This window comes from Falco biarmicus, chromosome 15 (assembly GCF_023638135.1).
Source record: "Falco biarmicus isolate bFalBia1 chromosome 15, bFalBia1.pri, whole genome shotgun sequence".
Classification (NCBI taxonomy): domain Eukaryota; kingdom Metazoa; phylum Chordata; class Aves; order Falconiformes; family Falconidae; genus Falco; species Falco biarmicus.
The window spans coordinates 23,299,303-23,317,432 of record NC_079302.1 but is presented as its reverse complement, the minus strand read 5'-3'; the positions used below and the strand labels follow the sequence as shown (position 1 = coordinate 23,317,432).

General features: G+C 40.9%; 1 protein-coding gene and 2 non-coding genes across 13 annotated transcripts in view; all 3 read right to left on the bottom strand.

Moving 5' to 3' along the window:
• Positions 1-18,130, bottom strand: part of CNOT1 (CCR4-NOT transcription complex subunit 1) — a 61,570-nt gene that overhangs the window by 16,755 nt on the left and 26,685 nt on the right. For 5 of the 11 annotated variants that reach the window (XM_056361084.1, XM_056361090.1, XM_056361086.1 and 2 more), the window contains exons 17-31: positions 15,520-15,670; positions 13,966-14,167; positions 13,404-13,550; positions 12,122-12,246; positions 10,977-11,263; positions 9,629-9,707; positions 8,163-8,393; positions 6,733-6,873; positions 5,672-5,851; positions 4,473-4,589; positions 3,960-4,070; positions 3,301-3,378; positions 2,813-2,990; positions 2,188-2,318; positions 1,337-1,633 (exon numbers count right to left, since the gene is read on the bottom strand). In XM_056361084.1, coding sequence (XP_056217059.1) covers positions 1,337-1,633; positions 2,188-2,318; positions 2,813-2,990; positions 3,301-3,378; positions 3,960-4,070; positions 4,473-4,589; positions 5,672-5,851; positions 6,733-6,873; positions 8,163-8,393; positions 9,629-9,707; positions 10,977-11,263; positions 12,122-12,246; positions 13,404-13,550; positions 13,966-14,167; positions 15,520-15,670 — 2,455 coding nt within the window. The remainder of the gene's footprint in view (positions 1-1,336; positions 1,634-2,187; positions 2,319-2,812; positions 2,991-3,300; positions 3,379-3,959; positions 4,071-4,472; positions 4,590-5,671; positions 5,852-6,732; positions 6,874-8,162; positions 8,394-9,628; positions 9,708-10,976; positions 11,264-12,121; positions 12,247-13,403; positions 13,551-13,965; positions 14,168-15,519; positions 15,671-18,130) is intronic. The other 6 variants (XM_056361088.1, XM_056361094.1, XM_056361087.1 and 3 more) reach the window with 3 other exon arrangements.
• LOC130159545 (small nucleolar RNA SNORA46) lies at positions 5,007-5,143 on the bottom strand. The gene has a single exon (XR_008825786.1). It is a non-coding gene; the product is annotated as a small nucleolar RNA SNORA46 (small nucleolar RNA).
• On the bottom strand, positions 15,057-15,195 carry LOC130159546 (small nucleolar RNA SNORA50). The gene has a single exon (XR_008825787.1). It is a non-coding gene; the product is annotated as a small nucleolar RNA SNORA50 (small nucleolar RNA).

Genomic DNA, 18,130 nt, shown 5'->3' with positions numbered 1-18,130 from the left:
ACTATTGCTCGCCACCGATGGGAAATGATGACAGGCAACAGGTAGGCACTCCTTAATTTTTTTTTTTAATTCCTGAAAGGACAGCCTTGTGTCAGTTGCCAACATTGACGGTAAGCACAGGAAGTAGTCTGGGTAGCAGCCGCTGTTCTGCCCAGCAGTTTGTGAATTGTTCTACTTAATCAAGAAGGGAAAGCTACCACTTTAGCTGAAACTTTGTTCGCTAAGAGACTGTATTTCACCTGGCTGAGCCCTGTAGCAGCCCTTGTGCTGCTGTGCTTGTATCAGTAGCTAGAAAGGTGGTGGTAACACACCAGTGCTGTGGCTGCTGCTGAGCAGCGCTGGCACAGCATCAAGGCTGTGTCTCCAGCCTCCCCACCAGCACCAGTAGGGCTGTGGGCGGGCAAAATCTTGGGGATGATGACACACAGACTGACAGGACAGGGACATAACCAGGATGGCTGGCCCAAAGTGTCCAATGGCATATTCCATACCATACGACATCTGCTCTGATATAAAAGCTAGGAGAAAGGAGGAGGAAGGGGAGGCATTTGTTATTTATGACATTTGTCTTCTGGAGCAACTGCTACACATCCTGAGAAGCAGGGCTTCAGTAAGTGGTCGAATATCACCTGCCGATGGGAAGTAGTTTTTTTGGGTTGTGTGTGTGACTTTTGCTACCTTTTAATGAAATTGTCTTTTTCTTGACCCACAAGTTGGATTTTTTTTCCATCTTATTTTCTCTCCCCTGTTCTGCTGAGGATGGTTGTGATAGAGCAGTTTGCTAGGCACCTGGTGTCCAGCCAAGGTCAACCCACCAGAGACCTGAAAACAGCCTCTAGAAAACTCAATGAATTCAGAAACTGAACAGTAGTCTCAACTATGTAACTGCTAGCAAGTAAAATAAAATCTGCCTGAAGCATGCATGCTGAACCAATCCAAGACATCACCACAAAGACCCAGAATCAATTCATTCCTCACCACTCTAGCTTTCCTACCTCAAAACCCACAGAAAGATAAGCACTCGAAGGCTTTCATGATGTGATCAAACTGGAGATAATGTCAGGGCAAAATAAAAAAGGTAGTCAACAAGTTTGTGTGCAACATAGTAAGATCCACCTTACAAGCTTAAGTATTTGACATAAAGCTGTAATCTCAGCACAGTTTTTTCACTGTAATTCTGCAAGACTCATGAGACTTTTGTCCACTAAACTAACCTTCATGCTAGTTAAGCTATGTAATTAATCAACAAGTCAACAGTGTGGAGCACTTATTTGCTAATGCTGGATGTCTACAGTCCTAGAAGCTAGAAATAAGCTTCAGATGATGCGACTCTTACCCTCAGCGCAGTAGCAAAACTATTTTTCAAGTTGGTAGCTATGCTCATCAGCAAAGGTTCCCTGCAGGTAATCATGGCCATCCCAGCAGTCAGGTTCCGCATCATATGGTGTGCAGCCACACGCATTCGTGACTCCTCTGAATCCAGTGCAAAATCCTTCCTGACTATCTGCTCACAAGTAGTCATGGCAATCTTAATGGATCGATCGACCACCGGATGGACAAGCTCTTGCACTGCTCGCTCGATCGCCTGCCGCACACACTGCTTCAACTGCGGGTGGGCTTGAAACAGTGGAATCTGGAGGAGGAGTAGGGAAAGTTAAGTGAGAATAAAGTAAACTAGAATCCCATCTACCCTAGACATTTACACTTTCTGAACAATTAAGCTTACTGTTACAGCTCGACTACAGCGCAGTACTCCTGCATTCCATGTGCAGCCATCACAACGTTTGGTAATTCTGAAACTGAGACACGACCATTTTTCTTCCAAAGTCTCAGCTGAACACAATGGACAGACTAACTTAGGAGCTAAGCTGCTGACTGGAGTACAGAAGCTCCTTATAAACTTAAGTCCCAATAGCAACTATCCCAACTGACACTTATTGCCAGAAATTAATTGGTTACTCATGTCACAGTGAAGATCACTTGACCATCTAACATTCCTAATGCAATGACTAATGACCCCTGAAGTCCTCCATTTGATTACTTGTTAGCATTCACTCTCCCCATTGCTTTTGAGAAGTGGCTCTTCAGTAACTTCAACTTATAAAATGCTGCTCCCACCAGCTGAGATCTGTGCCAACACTGGTGGCAAGAATTCTTTTAGCAAACCAAACCAGGTCTAAAACTTACCGTTGGATTTAAGGTAATATGTGGAGCCAACCCTCCTAAAGAATAGACATTGATGTCGTGATAACTGTACTGGGGCTGTGGAGGAACCGTGGCTGTACAAGTGGTGCTGGTAGCTGGAGTTGTAGAAGCAGCTGTGGAATACAAGAGTGTTTGTATTGAACCATTACTGAAAAGCAAATACTTACACTGGAAGCATATAACTGTCACTTAAACCAGCAAGTGACCAAGAAACAAAGGTTTTGCAGTCTGATCATGAAGCCTCCTAGGCTTATCAAGCCATTTTTATTCTCTTTTCCCAATGATTAGTACCAAACCAGCCTCAGAGATGTGTGTTATGACACAGTTTAGCCCCCGATGTCTTGTTAATAGATCATCCTGCTTCACTCCCTTTTAAGTAGCAGCTACACACAGCATATGTAGATTTAGCTCTCTGGATGGCTTCCATTCCTGTCCCATCTCCAAACTCGGTACACCTACTTCTACTACAAAATTATTCAAGTGCTCCCAAGCATTCAGCAATGTTAACAACAGTGTATGTAGCTTCACATTCTTCTTTGCAATAGCATAACCCATCTTACTTGAACTTCTGTAGTGTGGGTCTGGATTTTATATGAAATGGACTTACTAGTTGTTGTGATGGGTGGCAGCTCTTCTGACTGCTTCACATCCTTCTTTGGAGCAGACAGCTGTTCATCCAGATTTTTCAGACGATCCTTATCTTTCAGGAGACTTCCAGGTTTCAGCTCATTGATGTCTAGTGCAAGATTCTTGCAGAGCACCTCAATCTCAAACTTCAGATTCAGCTGCACAACAATTCTAGTTTAGGTTATGTGACAAGGAAAATACCCGAAACATTTACTGGGCCACTGGATTCCCAAGCTTCCCATTCTTAACCCCATGCCTTTTAGAGACTTTAATAGTGACTAAGGATTAGACAAGTATCTTGCATGCTGACCTCACACAAGAAAAGTTCCATCCAAGTTCTATCAAATTAAGCAATGCCCAATTCTCCCCATAAGTAGTGAAATTTGGTCTTTCGCAACATCCTTCTTGACTGGTATGTCAGGAAAATCTCATATTCAGTAGGTATAGAAAAGAAAAATAGAAGTTTACTTTTAGATCGTGTTCTTGATGTAGCTCAGCTAAAACATTCATAATGGCCATTGTCCATGGGTTTGGAGGCCTGAAGACCTACAAGAGAAAGAGGAAAGCAGTATTATATAGACTTCTTGAACCATCTAGATAACTTATGACTGGAAAATTTTGAAAGATGAACAGCTATGTGTGCATACAGCTGTGGAAAAGTTTGTACAGCTGCAATTAGGGTTAAAATGACTATTGTTTGACTGGAAATGGATTAGGAAGCTAGCTGACCATTGAACTGGAAACACAATGACCTGGTCCTTTCAAGAGATCAGTTCTGTCAAGAGGAACTGACAAGAGCTGATCAAAGAGGAGTAGGGGGAATTTAAAAGAAATAGTGAAGAATATATCCTAGCACATCTTCAGTAGCACCCTTTCCTTTTCTCAACAGAGTTCTGATCGGGGATACCACAGCACAGTTCAGCTGACACCACCTATTTAGACTGCAAAAATGCATGGGCCATGTACTTTTCCCAAAACCTCACTCCCTCACTTTTAAGTCCTTACACCCCTTTTCATTCCCTCCATGAAATTAATTCAATTTTCAATTTGTGAAAAAAGCTAATTACTTTCTGCAATACTGATTTTGCCACTTTTTGCTGACAGAAGTTATTGTTCAAGTCACTTACCACACTCCTGACACTGGATTCTAAGACTTTGGCAACAAATGGAACTACATAAAGCAATTCCTGCTGTCCCTTAACGTATGCTTCCAGTAGTAGCGATTTCACATCCAAATCCTGAAAAATACCATCAACAATTGAAAAGGGGAAGAGGATGGAGAAAACAGCAAGCACACTACAAAAATTCTACTTACACACTATTTCCTTATTGGACATAAAGGCCAGGTTAAGCCAAGAGAGTCCTTGAATTTTACTGACTGCTAAGCAGCAGTTACTTTCTGAACAAATATTTACAGATATACAATTTTACAAGAGACGTTTATTTTGGCAAGAATTACTAACTCTTCTCATATAAAAAAATATTTAGAAGCCTTAAATTAATGACCAACTGTGGAATCATACTTTGTAGTTCGCACACAAAGAGGCACCAGTAAGGGATAAAATTTCCCAAACATCCTATGCTACCTCATAACAGCATACCAATTCATGCTCAACAAATCTGTAAGGACAGAAGCTCACCGTGTGCAAGATAGGCTTATTTTTAGCCAGCGTAATCATTCCCAGCCAGTGGCCAAGGTTCTTTAACAAGGAACGGTCTGAGAAGTTGGCTGCAGCTTTATCTGATGTCAGTAGTACCTAATGAAAAAAAACAAGAAAAGCAACTCAAGCAACAGCTAGAAGATAATGAGACTGAAAACCAAATCCAACAACTGATCTGAATGAAGACTGTAAGTTTTAGAACATTAAGTTCTGAGCTTCAGTCACATTAGATAGTCTCAAGAGCAGCCTTCACTAGAAGGCAGCGACCTGTAACAATTTCAAAACGCCTTTCTCTCAAGACTATTAAAAAGAAAAAGAGGATTAAACTTTCCCAGACCTTACCACTTATTCTGTCAAAACTGTTATGACTACTCACTTAGTGAAGTATAACTTGCAAAGGCAATATTCCTCTTAATGCTTCATCACAGACCTGAAGGCAACAGTTTGCACTTCTTGGGAAACACTCAACTCTCATTTCAAGACTTAAATTGTGTCCAAGTATTCTGCTGTGAGTTCTGTTCCTGTTTCAGAGTAGCATCAGCTGAACAGAGCAAGGTCAGCTGTGCTATAAAGAGCCAGGAGATTCTTTTGCACTATAGCGTAACCCATGGTGGTCAGGAAATTCCACCAATAGGTTTAAAAATAGTGCTTGACAAACCTGTTTCATCTACTCATCTCTTCTGGGCTACCACTTCTCCCTCCTCCTCCTCCCCTTCACATTTCCTTAGACCTCTAGTAAATTTTGGTTGTCACACACCCACTTTCTAAACCATCCCCTTCTCTTCATTCTTCTTTGAACAACAAAACAGCAGAGTGTGGTCTTCTTATCTACATATTTTCCCTGCACAAAAAGAACTAGACCATAAGCAATTTCCCCCTAGGTTATAATTTGCAAGCTTCACACAGATTTAAGAGTCCACCTACATATATGAATTCAAATGCAGATTTGCCCTCTCATTACACAATCTGAATTAAGTCTTTGGCACACTCCTAACTGAAAGTTGAAAAACCCTAGTATTCATGAAGGTAACCTGTTAGCTTAGTTGTATTCTAGCAAGTAGATTTTTGAATGATATTCTGTATTTGAAGATCAGCAATACAGTAAGCAAACAGCATGAGAACAGCACACTCCTGAATCTTTAAAGCTACCTAAGTATTAGAAAACTTGCACTACTCACCTTGATATTTCTGTAGGTTTCATTCAAAACCATTTTATTAAACTCCGGATTCTTAAGTGTGTCAAGGAAGTTTGAATATAAGCTGTGGAAATTAGGCTCAATACTGACTCTCTTCATCACAAGATACTGTGACACCCAAGGCATGAACTCTTCTTTCACCGTTTCCTTCAATTCTTCAACCTATCTCCAACCAAAGAAAAAAGTATGCACAGAAGACATGAGAAGATGACCAAGAATTTCTGAGGTCAGCTCTGACAGCCACAGTCATGGTCAGTTAATCGCTTTTAACACTAACATAGGGGTTTTTTTTGTTTAAAAAAGAAATCCTCTGAAATCAGTGTCTCTTTATCCAAGTATCTTGTCAACCAGTAAGGACTTAATCATAACAAAAAAAATCAGCAAGGCATAAGAGTTTACCTTTCCCCTACTTCTCAGCTTTTTACCAGCTGAGTGCAAAATAAGTATCAGTACCTTACATGAACGCCATCTGTCCACAAGGCAGATAGCACAGGTGGCAGCAGTACTGCCAATTTCCACTAGTTCAGAAAAAACTCCCTGAATTTCAGCTTGAAATATAGAAGTCCATCAGCATAACCTTGCACTATTAAATGATACCCAGCCCATTTGTGATGTGAATGTTCAAACGTGCATTAATTTTTCTCAGAAACTTGCAGTAATATTTTCCAGTTCTTTCAAATGAAAAAACACATCAGAAAGGACTGTCCAGCAATTATGCTAGGCATCTGCTAGAAGTGCTTTCCTGAAAGCAAAGTGTTATGGACATACTTCAGTACAAAGGATCTGGCTATACAGAAGCAAGGAAAGTTGCAGGAGAAAGCAAGATTAAAACCAAGTATATTTTATCCACCTCTTCTTTCCCTGAAAAATTGTATCTCCAAACAGGTTGAGGCAGAAAGTGTTGAAAGCTACTACTTCTTTACAGTGTGCACCCTCCTAATTTTTAGCAAGTTGGAATTTTTGTAGAAACATCATCACCCACCACTTTAGAATGGATTTCCGGAAGTAAAAAATTTATCTCACTGCTGTTCTTCCATACTTGCCTTCTGTGTCATATTTGACTGGGACAGATTATTGAAGATGAAAGCAATTTTTTCCTGGACATTTTCTGGAGGTTCCACAATTCTCTCAGTTTGATCTGTTGCTACTAACAGCGTATCAATGTTGGTAGTATTAATGGAAGGCTGGAAGAAAAACAAGTAGTTAAGAATAGATAGTATCCAGAGGGAACGTAAGAAGAAACTTTTGCTCTGTTCTGTCAAGCAAAAAAAGAACTGAGCTTTATCAGCTGACATCTACTGTCTCAGATTCATTTTCAGCAGCACTCTAATGGAGCCAAGTGGTTGGGCTTTTTTTCATTCCACAAACTGTGATCAATACTCAGCAGAGGAATGCTGCTGTACAAAAACCACTCCAGCTTACATTCATATATAATAGCTGCCACTGCAATGGCACACATTAGCCTAACAGCCCGCATATGCATACACTCTTAGCCTGGAGAAAAATCACCATACAATTATGAGCAGTACTGCATCCAGCAGTGAGCCTCCAGGAGCACTTCAGTGCTGATCTGGGAAGGAGAAATCCCAGAGGTTTGTTACTGTGAGAGCACACCAACTGCAAGTCAACAGGATGTGATCCATGTCCCTACAGCTGCAGGTCTGAACCCAATGGTTTTAGCACCTGGTATGTTGCAATTAAGGGGAAAGGGGATACAGATTTAAACATCAATTATGACTTGAGCTTAAAGCAGGAAAAATATAACCACCTCAATTATGTCATCTACATGGCAATCAGGCACACTGAACTGTGTCCCACTTCACAGCACTTTCAGCTACCTTTGGCTTTTACCTCCTTTAGTTTGAAGAGCTGCTTTTAAGAGAACCATACAGAAACAGTACCAGGAAGCAAGACAGGCTTGACTTTACGGTACATCAGTTATCACACAGTAACAGCTCTACACATCCTCAGCATACACATGGGATCAAGTGTGGCCCAACACTTTCTGTGAAGTAGCCAATACCATCAATCTGCCAACCCTGTAATAACTCTGACTAGCAGTTCAGAGATCTGTTTACCCAAGTGACAAAAGATTTAAACAACTTAATGCAGTTAGAACTGCTAGGACAAATGTCATTTAGTGTGCAGTAAGTGTTCAAGCCCCAAGAGTCCTATTGCAAGTCATTAATAGAAATGACAGTTCCGTAATTGTCCTAGTAATTAAAGCCTTAATAAACATATTTCTGCTTGACGGCATAGTAATTCTATAGTTTATACTCCCTCTACGAAAGTGCTGGTCATATTTTAGAAGGTTCTATACTTTACACAAAATACAGATCACAGTCTGAAAACCTGTAGTATAGAAATTAAATCGAATTTTGTCTATACACACTCAGTCCAGACCAATGACTCAATCTAGAGAAGCAACTCCTTTGCTTCTCCAGTAAGAGCACGACAGTGACAGAACGCTTACTGGCACATCTTTCTTGAAGCTGACTCCAGTTGGTCGGGTGATTGTAATGGTTTTTGCAACAGTGGTGGTGGTTGAGGTGGTTACTATAGTGCTGACTTGGCCAGCAAGAGGAGCTTTTGCTGGAACCTGGGCCTGGGCTTGAGCCTGGGCAAGTGCAATACTTCCAGGGGTGGTGATTGAACCCTGCATCTTCACAGGAGGATCTCTGGATTGCTGTCCATATTCTATGTACTAGAACAGGGTGAACAAGCACATACATAAGTTTACACGCAACAACAGAACTACAGGTTGAATTTTAGCATGAGCAGTATACAGGTTTGCCAACAAACTTGAAAAATACCTGACACTAATGCTGTTAAGGGAATCTGCAAACCACAATTGCGTACCCTTATAAAGCACATCTTGTCACTACTTACTTTCTTACTGGAGAGGAGCCTCAGGCTCTACCTCTGACCTCAATAGGTTTATGCCAAGCATCAAGAGACATGACATCCTTAAAATTTTACAGAGAGCTACCCAAAACCCCCCATCCCTGCAGGCCTGGGATAGCAGAGCAGAAGAGGGGAAAGAGCCCGAGAACTGCGTATCAAGTAACTGGCTACAATGCAGGTAAGAAGTCTTGCCCAAGGACTCCTACAGCCACATAGAAACAGTGAAGTCTGAAGTTCAGAATTAATAAGCAAAACCATAGTTCTGAAACTGCCAACTTCAAAATTTTACATCTTCTAAACTAGCTGCACAGTAGAAAATGGGTTTCTTCCCTGCTGTAATACATTTACCCAGAAACTGGTAACATTAGACAACATGCTGTCATTTAACAGATACAATCTGAAACCTGTTAGTGTAACTGAGACTGCTACTGGACTTTGCAGCTTTGGGTAGGTGGCCTACCTACCTTAAGAGCTGAACATTTTTCATCATTTACATGATGCTCTCAAGCTCTGCCACTCCCATTAGCTTTTCTGCACTTCTACCAATGAAAGCAATCAACACTGCTTTGGACTACAGGGTATTCCTATTATCCTGACCAGACCTTCAGAAGCAAAATCTCTCTCACCTTTTTCTGGATTATTTTAGCAGGCAGGTCTGAGTAAGAAACTGTATTAACCCAGCTGAATGCCCTCCATTTTAGAGGAAAACTCCAAATCCTTAAGGGACTGGAATATGAATCCACTGAAGCACTTCAAAACCTTTGTGCATAGCCTTGTGCACTGGCTGATAACACTTATATTCAGGCAGCTATTTCAACATAAGGAACCCAAACAGATTTGTGGAAACAGAAGAGGTACCAGATAACCACCTTCACCTGCCCACTCTATCCCACAGCAAAACCTTTAAAAGGCATTTGATTTGGTGGATGTACACTGCCTAAAATTGTGACAGGTGACTTTTTCCAAAGGAAAACAGGAATTTGCTCAAAAGAATTTAAAATCATAGAAAGCTAGTGTGCTAATGTGAACACTCACCTCCTGTAAATGATGTGGGAACTGTATAAAGTGACTAATAGAAGCCAAGTGCTGACAATACTGGGGATAGTCCTTCAATCTGTCAAACAAAATACACATTAGTCAGAACCACAAGCCCAGATCAGAAACAGTATTAGAGAGAAATACAAATAACACTGATATGTCATTCCCATACAGAATCACAGAATTACTTCTGGACTCCTTACAGCAGTTGTACTACAAACAAAGCATTTTCCACAAAGTACTTTTTGTTGCAAAACTCATTTGAAATTAACAGCAAAATAAAAGGTTTATTTGCAGTAACTCATCCTACATCTCTTATACTTCTGACTGAGCACAAGATTGCATTTATATTCTGTATTTGCAGTAAGATTATTGGGTAAGTAATTTGTAGTTTGGCTCAGTGCATTTTAAACAACAAACCAGAGTGCCCCTAACACCCAAGACAGAAGCTTCTTCACCTACGCACACCAATTGTTATAGTTCTACTTACGAACGCTAGATGCTACCACTGATTGACAGTAAAATCTTTATGTTCCACTTAAAATGGTTCTTAAGAAGAGTAAGATGGTGGCTAGGACTCAAGTATGTCAGCCTTAAGTGTCTTCCATGAATGACGCAAGCAACAGCTTTTATTACAGATTAAATACTGCAGGGCAGATGAATGTTGAAAGGAGAATAAGGACAGAAGATAATGTGCTCCTTGCTTATGAGTCCACACATTTCTAGTCATTAAATAATTCCAAGAAGCTTTATAACACCTTTCAAGTTCAACTATCTTCCCCCAGAACAAAGCCTTTTCTGACAGGTGTATAATCCTGCCTACTATAGCAGCCTGCCTTGAGAGTTTCCTTTACCTGCAATCTATTACAAGCTTTGAGAAAGCTTTTCTTGAGACACTTTTTGCTATTCTTGAGATTTGTGTACAACCAAAGTCCTAGAGCTTAGTTCCTAGCCAGTCTTTCAGTAATGAATCACATAAATAGCACTTCAGTAGAAAGCACCTGTAACTACATTCACCCCATTTCTAACAAGCTAACAACTTCATCTAACAACCCATCACCAAATTGTTTTTATAAACAAAGTCCACCAAGTAGTTTCAGCATCCCAGTTTGTCCCACGTTTATGCAGGTACTGCACTGAACATTCTGATTTAAATTAAGTCACCCTTTAACTAACACATTAGCATATTTTGTTTCAGCTCATCATATCTTTAAAGTAATCCTGACATTGAGACCTGTAAATATCAAACACATATAAGCAATCTTGTACTGCATAATCAGAGCAGGTTCAAGGTTATCAAGACATTACAGGCACTGCTACAAGTATTACCAAAACCCACACTCACCTATTTTTAAATCTATCTAGTGCAGCAATACCAAAATAGTACATTTTGGATGCAAAAGGCTTTCGTAAGGCTTCAAGAACATAGCGTAGGGCCAGGCCCAATGCCATATAAGTAACCAGTCCTTTCTCTATTATCCCACCGAAGAGGCAGGCTGTTATGTGCAGCTCTTTATCTGGGTACTGGGGAAAGAAACGGTATTCCTCAAACAAGTTCCTCAGCATACAGTTAAACACTTCTCGTTCCCGTTTAATGTTGGAGTCCTTAAACCTCTGCAGCATTTCCAAGACCTACAAAGAAATTGGAAATTGTTACTAACAGATTTGCTTTGTTTCAGCCCTTCCACACCTTCAGGTTTCAACAGTGCTTGTAACTAAGGTAAACTGCACTCCCACAAGCTAGACTGCAAAATAACTGCTTCAAGAAAACCTCTTTTCAGCCAGAAGACACTACATTACCACAATAAGCTTCTACCTCAGACTTTAGCTTTTTTCCCTTTAAGTAACTGTCTTCACATAAAACTTTGTGACCGCCTACTCCATTGCTTTAAAATTAGAAAAATGAAAATTAATGTTCAGTGTCTTCCATAATTTATAACCACATAAATCTATTAAATTATATTTGAAGTACTTCAAAGAGCAAGAACATCAGAGTGATAATTACTCTCATAGAGACTAACCAAAATAATTATCAAAGCTCAGAAGGTAGAACTTAGGATACCTTTATATATTTGGATGTTGTAGTAATTTTTAGATACTTGAAAAGCAAATATATTCATTATAAGAATAATTTATATAGACTGTTGAAAAACATACTTTAGCACTTATTTTGAACGCAAAAGCTTCCACTCCACATTGAACTCTTCCCACTCAGCATCATTTTAGGAGTGTTAATTAGACATCTTTAGATGAAGACTTTAGTCTTCAGTCCACAGAAGTCAAAAGTTGAATGTAATGATCAAAAGCAAGTTTAATGTGAAAGCACGCTGTCTTAGAAATACACCATTTCAACCATGCAAAAAACCCAATGCTGCCAGCATCTACCACTAGCCCTTTGTTATTTTCCAGTAAAACATGAAGGAATAATTGCTACTAACTTTATAGCAAGTCTTTGGACAGGTGATGCAACTGCTACAGAACAGAACTCACCTCATCTACAGACATGGTCGGATGTGGTGGATGGTTGTAAATACGCTGAAAGTAGCTGTTTGCCTCATCATCTATTTCTTTGCTAAAGTGCTGATTAGCCTCTGGCCACACCTGAGATAAGTCAGCTGTTAAAGGGAAGAGGTATCATGCTCAGAACAACTTCAGGCAGTCAGGATTTGCACCTAGTCCTTTTCAGCTCTTCCACCAATCTACACAGAACCTGCTAGTTCTCCTGAAAAGCAGGGTATTGATCCTTTCCAGTAGACAGGAATTGTTATTTTAAAAGAAAAATATCTCTGTTTTCCATACATAGTACTTATGTAAAAGAACTTAATTCTAAGATAGAATTAACTCCTGCTGTTGTATTCCTAGAACCCACTGCATCCCTAGCTAACCTCAACTGACACTTAAACTAAATGAATGCAAAACGGACTGGAATAAATAAAGCATGATACACAACACTAACATGCAGACAAACTTTCACACAAGCTTTCAGGCCAGCCAGTGAGCTTCAAGCAAGTTTATACTGAGTGTTCAAGCCCAAAAATATTAACCAATGGTCACCACAGCCGCCTGCACTGTGTATCTGTCAAGATCAGGAACTTTGCTTTTATAGAGGAGCTGTGAAAGGAGACATATGTACCAACAGCAGCATGGAAGGTTTAGCATATGGCTATGATTCCTAAAGGCAAGATGTGATTGCTTCAACATTTCATTGTGAGCATACTTCAGAGACATAAACGAGTTAAGTATAAATAGCTCAGTGTTAAGAACCAAATTACTTGTTCCAAAAACCACCTTCCCACCAACTTTTGTTAAGTCTTATTTGCATCCAGTGTTGCAGTCTAATTCGCTGCTTTACCTGTCAAATTCTTTGCTGCAACAGGACCTTACCGAGGTAGCTTTGCTTAACCATGTCACAAACAAAACAAAAAACCCTCTTACCCGATGCATACAATTCTCCATAAGGAGCAGGATGACACTTTTGTTGACAACACAGCACAACAAAAAAGGACACCAACACTGTTCATGCAGATCTGTAACGTCACATTTTTACACTAACAGGTTTTTTTTAAAAAAAAAAAGCCACCCCCACTCCCCCAGCCACTCGGAAAGCTTTTAGTATAGAAGTTTAGAAGCACCTTTTTCAGACTAATGCCATCATACAAGAGTCTTATTTCTTACATTTACCACCTACAGATCTAAGCCTCCCTTGAAATAAATGCAGATTAACTGCAGACCACAGTCACACTTCACAGGCACAGACAACACTACCACTTACAAGGTTTCATCTTACTCTGCTGGAATGTAGGCTGGTTCAGTCCAGACGTGCTCAGCTTCCTTTGCACGAATGGGTCATTGTTCACCGCAGGAAGGCCCAGGGCTCCAGTTCCTATGCCAGTCAGGCTACCCGTAGTAAGACCACCTACTGAAGATCAAACCCGTAGTAAGACCACCCACTGAAGATCAAACTGATCATCTCAGTTGCACCCTTCACAGGATGCACTTAACACTCCCAGCACTCAATTTCCAAGAACTGAGCTATATAGCTTCATAACTGCCTAATACCAAGCAGTTTTATCTCAAGTGATTCTTAATCTGTCCCAACCTAACATAACGCTGCTAAAATCTTTCAGAACACTCACCCTCTTGACTCTCAAACTTTTTACCTACTGCAGTTGCAACATTCTGCACTGCTATTTCAGCAGGAACCTAGAAGCAAGGACTGTTTAATTCCCCGCCACATGACACAGCTGTTTGTCCAGTATTCCCAGTGATGGCAGTAACACTGCCTTAGCTCCGATACATCAAAAATACAAACCACTCCATGTGGATAGCAGTACCTGGAAGCTGTGAAGAGAGTCCTCCAATGCCACTGAAACCTGTTGTCTGGTTTTGGGTGGAAAGAGGGGGGAATGCTTTTGCTGGTGACTGAGGAGTGCTGAATGCAGAGCCCAGGTTTGGAGGGAAGCCTTGCATGCTCTGGGTATGAGGAGCAGCCGAGCCACCTAGACTAAGAGATGCCATTCCTGCAAGCGAGTCGATCTGAATGAAGAAAGGAAGATTATACACAGATATCCATAAACCATGATCAAGCTGATTTTTGGCAGGTTTTGTATAAAGAAGCTACATATCAAAATATTCCTGAAAAGAGCTTTTGTGGAGTTACTTTAAATTCTGAAGTCATCCAGATCACCCCAGATTAGTTTGTCTACAGAATGCGATTTCACTTTTTCTTCTACGATCCCCAAAATCCTATTCTACCAGAGGTTTTAGAGAAAGGCTGATTATTCTATAGTCTCTAGTTAAGTGTTACACAACAGTAAGTGCTTGTAAGCAGCACAGATTTTTATGCTAGTTTATGCTCTGCAGTCTGCGACCTCAGACCCCACCTCAAGACTTAAAAGTTATTTAGTACCAAGCTCACAGAGTATCTTTAACTGTCTACAGGATGCCATTATGCCCGCTTTTCACAGGTAAATGCCTGAAAGCAGTCTTCGATAAAAAGCATTAAGATCTGGGTGATGAGGAGGAGGGAAGGCACAACACTGCCTGACAGAGCAGTAACTTAAGAGCTCCTGATGAGGAACAGCAGAAAACTGCTATCTGCCCAAAAGACAGCATGACTACAGACTAACATCTGCTGCTCTATTTGTTCACATCGGTTATTTGCAGCAGGTTGCCAAGATATTTGGTACATGTGACAAGCAACTTCAATAAAGCAACAATTTACAAGGAAACTGCTCTCTGTATTTAGTTCATGAACCTACTCATGTTTCAGACATTCTTAAATGCTAAACTGCCACTATTTCATGTGAAAAAAACTTGTCACCACTTTTAAATCTGCCATTGAATGTAATTGCTAGAAGCAAAACCTGTCTGTAATGGGTTGCTCCCAGAGGAGGAAGGGATGATGAGTGACAGGGAGCAACTTAAATGTACCTTGTTTTTAAGAGCATTCAGTTGAGAGCTGAAGAGCCCCAGTTCTAACAAAGTCCTTACACTCTAGCACAGCACTGTTGCTTGGCCCGTGAGGCTACAAACAAGACAGATCAGGTTCAAAGACAGTGCTTAATTCTCAAAAGTCTTAGTAAATTTTAGCACTTTAAAAGAAACCCTCAGTTATTTTAAATAAACCAAATCTCTAACCCTCTTCAGTGCTCCCATCCTGCTATCCTTCAGTTACTTCTTACCAACATTTGTGAAATTAAAGACATTTCTGAACTACAAACCTCAGGCTTTATTCTGTAGTTACAGGTTATCTAGACATGCAAGCATAAAACTAAGGGAGCCAGATGATGTTTTACTGAGTCCTGCTGAAAAAGCTCAAACAGTGCAGCAGAACTAATGTTAAATCAACAGTAACTCCTAAAAAACGCAGCACGTTTTTTGTCTACCTGTACAGGAGAGATGGCATCCAAGCTACTAGCACTGGGTGGGCGTCCTTTTGGCATGACTCCAGGTGGTGGCTGTCTAGCCTTGTTCATGACATTACTGCAGTTAGCTACCATGGTGAGGATCGTCTCTGACAGCTCCTGAGAAACACTCCTAGAACAGAGAAGCAGGCTAGTGAGCCATATAACATGCGTGAAACTAAGGCCCCTATCTTACATGGTCTTCCTAGAGAAACTGGGGCCACATTTCACAAATAGAAGCTGTAAAACAACTCCAGCAGAAGGTACATTTTGTTATTTGCAAAACTTAGAGCACATCCCAAAAGAAATGAAAACAGAAAAATTTAACCTGTAGTTCTAAAAATTAGTCTCCAATAGTATACTCCTTTGTTTTCAGTAATTCAAGTAGTGCTTCACAGTTACCCCAGCAAGTAATGACTTATAGAAATCTGGGATATGCATCTACATCACTAACGGTCCTTGGAACAACAGACTACCTACAACAGTCTTTGTATGCTGTCATCCACATTTTGGGCTATATACAGCTCAGCCTCATAAATTAACACACACAATCACTGATGCTAACAATCCCTCATTCAAATCTGCTCCTCAGGGCTCCTTCCTGTCCTCAAGACTTCACTCATTATTATTCCCACTCTGAATCTTGTTACACATGAGGTCTCTCCAAAAGGGGAGATATAACAAGACTAAAGCTTGGGCTACACACTCAAAGGACAAAAAAGGATGAGAGGTAAATACCACCACCTGCTTCACTAAAACTCATCTGTCTGTGCACTGAAAGACATGCTTCACACACTAACATTAAACCAAAACAGAGACAGCAAACCTAACTATTCAAGATTATAATAATCAAAAGCCAACTGAAAACTGAAACTTAGGCACAAAGTCATTGCACAATCAAGAGCAGCTTGTACCTCTTTCCAAAGTATTCCATGTCTGACTGCCAGGTTCCGAAACTGGAAGGAAAGCCAGCTCTGCTGCTGACATACCTAACCACAAACATATTAACACAACACTAACATTTTCCTTTTGGAAAATACAGCCAATTATTAACAGCGTGCCTGAACTTTTTAGTTCTACCTTCTTGGGGAAGACAGCTAAAGCAGCAGATACCTTCCTGTAATGGGGCAGCTATACCAATACAGCTTTGTTGTTTTGTTAAAATGAGGAATCTCCACACAAGGCTAACTCGATTTTCACAAGCTTTTACTGCACAGCTGTTGGCATGAGGTGAAAAAGACAGAAGAACAATCCTGACAATTAAGGCAGGAAAAAAAAGTGCAGATCAGCCTTTAGCATTACAGGCTACACAGAGATAAGGGCTTCCAGTTGTTCTCCAAAGACAGTGATCCACTATGTAGTGTGGATAAAAGCTCACCCGTGACAGATGGGGGGTGGGGGAGATAGTATGGGTGAGCAGGTTTCCATACAGGGCAACAAACATTTTATCAACCATTTCCAGGGCCTCGTGTCAAAGGCCTTAGAAGCAATGGGCTTGGGGGCATGTATCAAAAAGCAATCAGAAACTTAACACCCAAAGGGACTTCTGTTTTGGAAAAGTGCAACCAGACCTGAAGACCACACTCTGAGCACGGAACACTGTAGGTTCAGTATCTACAACATGTACTTGCTTACACTGCAATGCCAGAGTCTCAGAAATATCAACATTTAAATGTATGTATGACCAATTAGCAGGCAGCAGAGTTTTTTTCCTTGATGCAGGAGGCATTCCAAGATCATACAGTGCTGCCCTAACTAGGAAATGGGACTAAGGACCTAAGAGCCAAGTTCACACATTGTTACCACCCTCAGTCTTCTGCCCTCCCCTTTTGTAGCAGTTAAGACTTGCAGTCTTCATGCTTAAATACTGTAGCACACTTCAGCAAAACAAACTGCAACCTGCTGTAGATAGATAATATGTCAGCCCACAACAAAGACTAATTACAGTGCTAGAATTTTGTATTTATGGTGACCAGTTACGTCACTTGTGCTTTGGAGCAATCCACTAACACTACGTCCCACCACCTAGAGAGACTGAAGGTTAACTTTGTTATCATACCAAAAGATATACTGCTGTATCAAGTACAAAACTGCAGGTTTTCACAAAAAAACTGCATTTGAGGCAAAGGTTATGAAGAAGTAGGTGGGCATGAACTGGTTGAATGGTCGCAAAGAGTTGTGGTCAACGGCTCGATGTCCAAGTGGAGACCAGTGACAAGTGGCATTCCTCAGGGGTCAGTACTGGGACTGGTGCTGTTCAATACCTTTGTTGGTAGCATGAACAGTGGGATCAAGTGCACCCTCAACTAGTCTGCTGATGACACAACGTACATGGTGCAGTTGACACGCTGAAGGGAAGGGATGCCATCCAGAGGCATCTTGACAGGACTGAGATGTGGGCTCTAGTGAACCTCACAAGGTTCAACAAGGCCAAGTACAAGGTGGTGTGTGTGGGTTGGGGCAACCCCCAGAATCAATACAGGCTGGGTGGAGAATGGATTAAGAGCAGTCCTGAGCAGAAGAGCTTGGGGATGCTAGCAGACTGAAAGCTCAACAATGTGCACTTGCAGCCCAGAAAGCTGACCAAATCCTG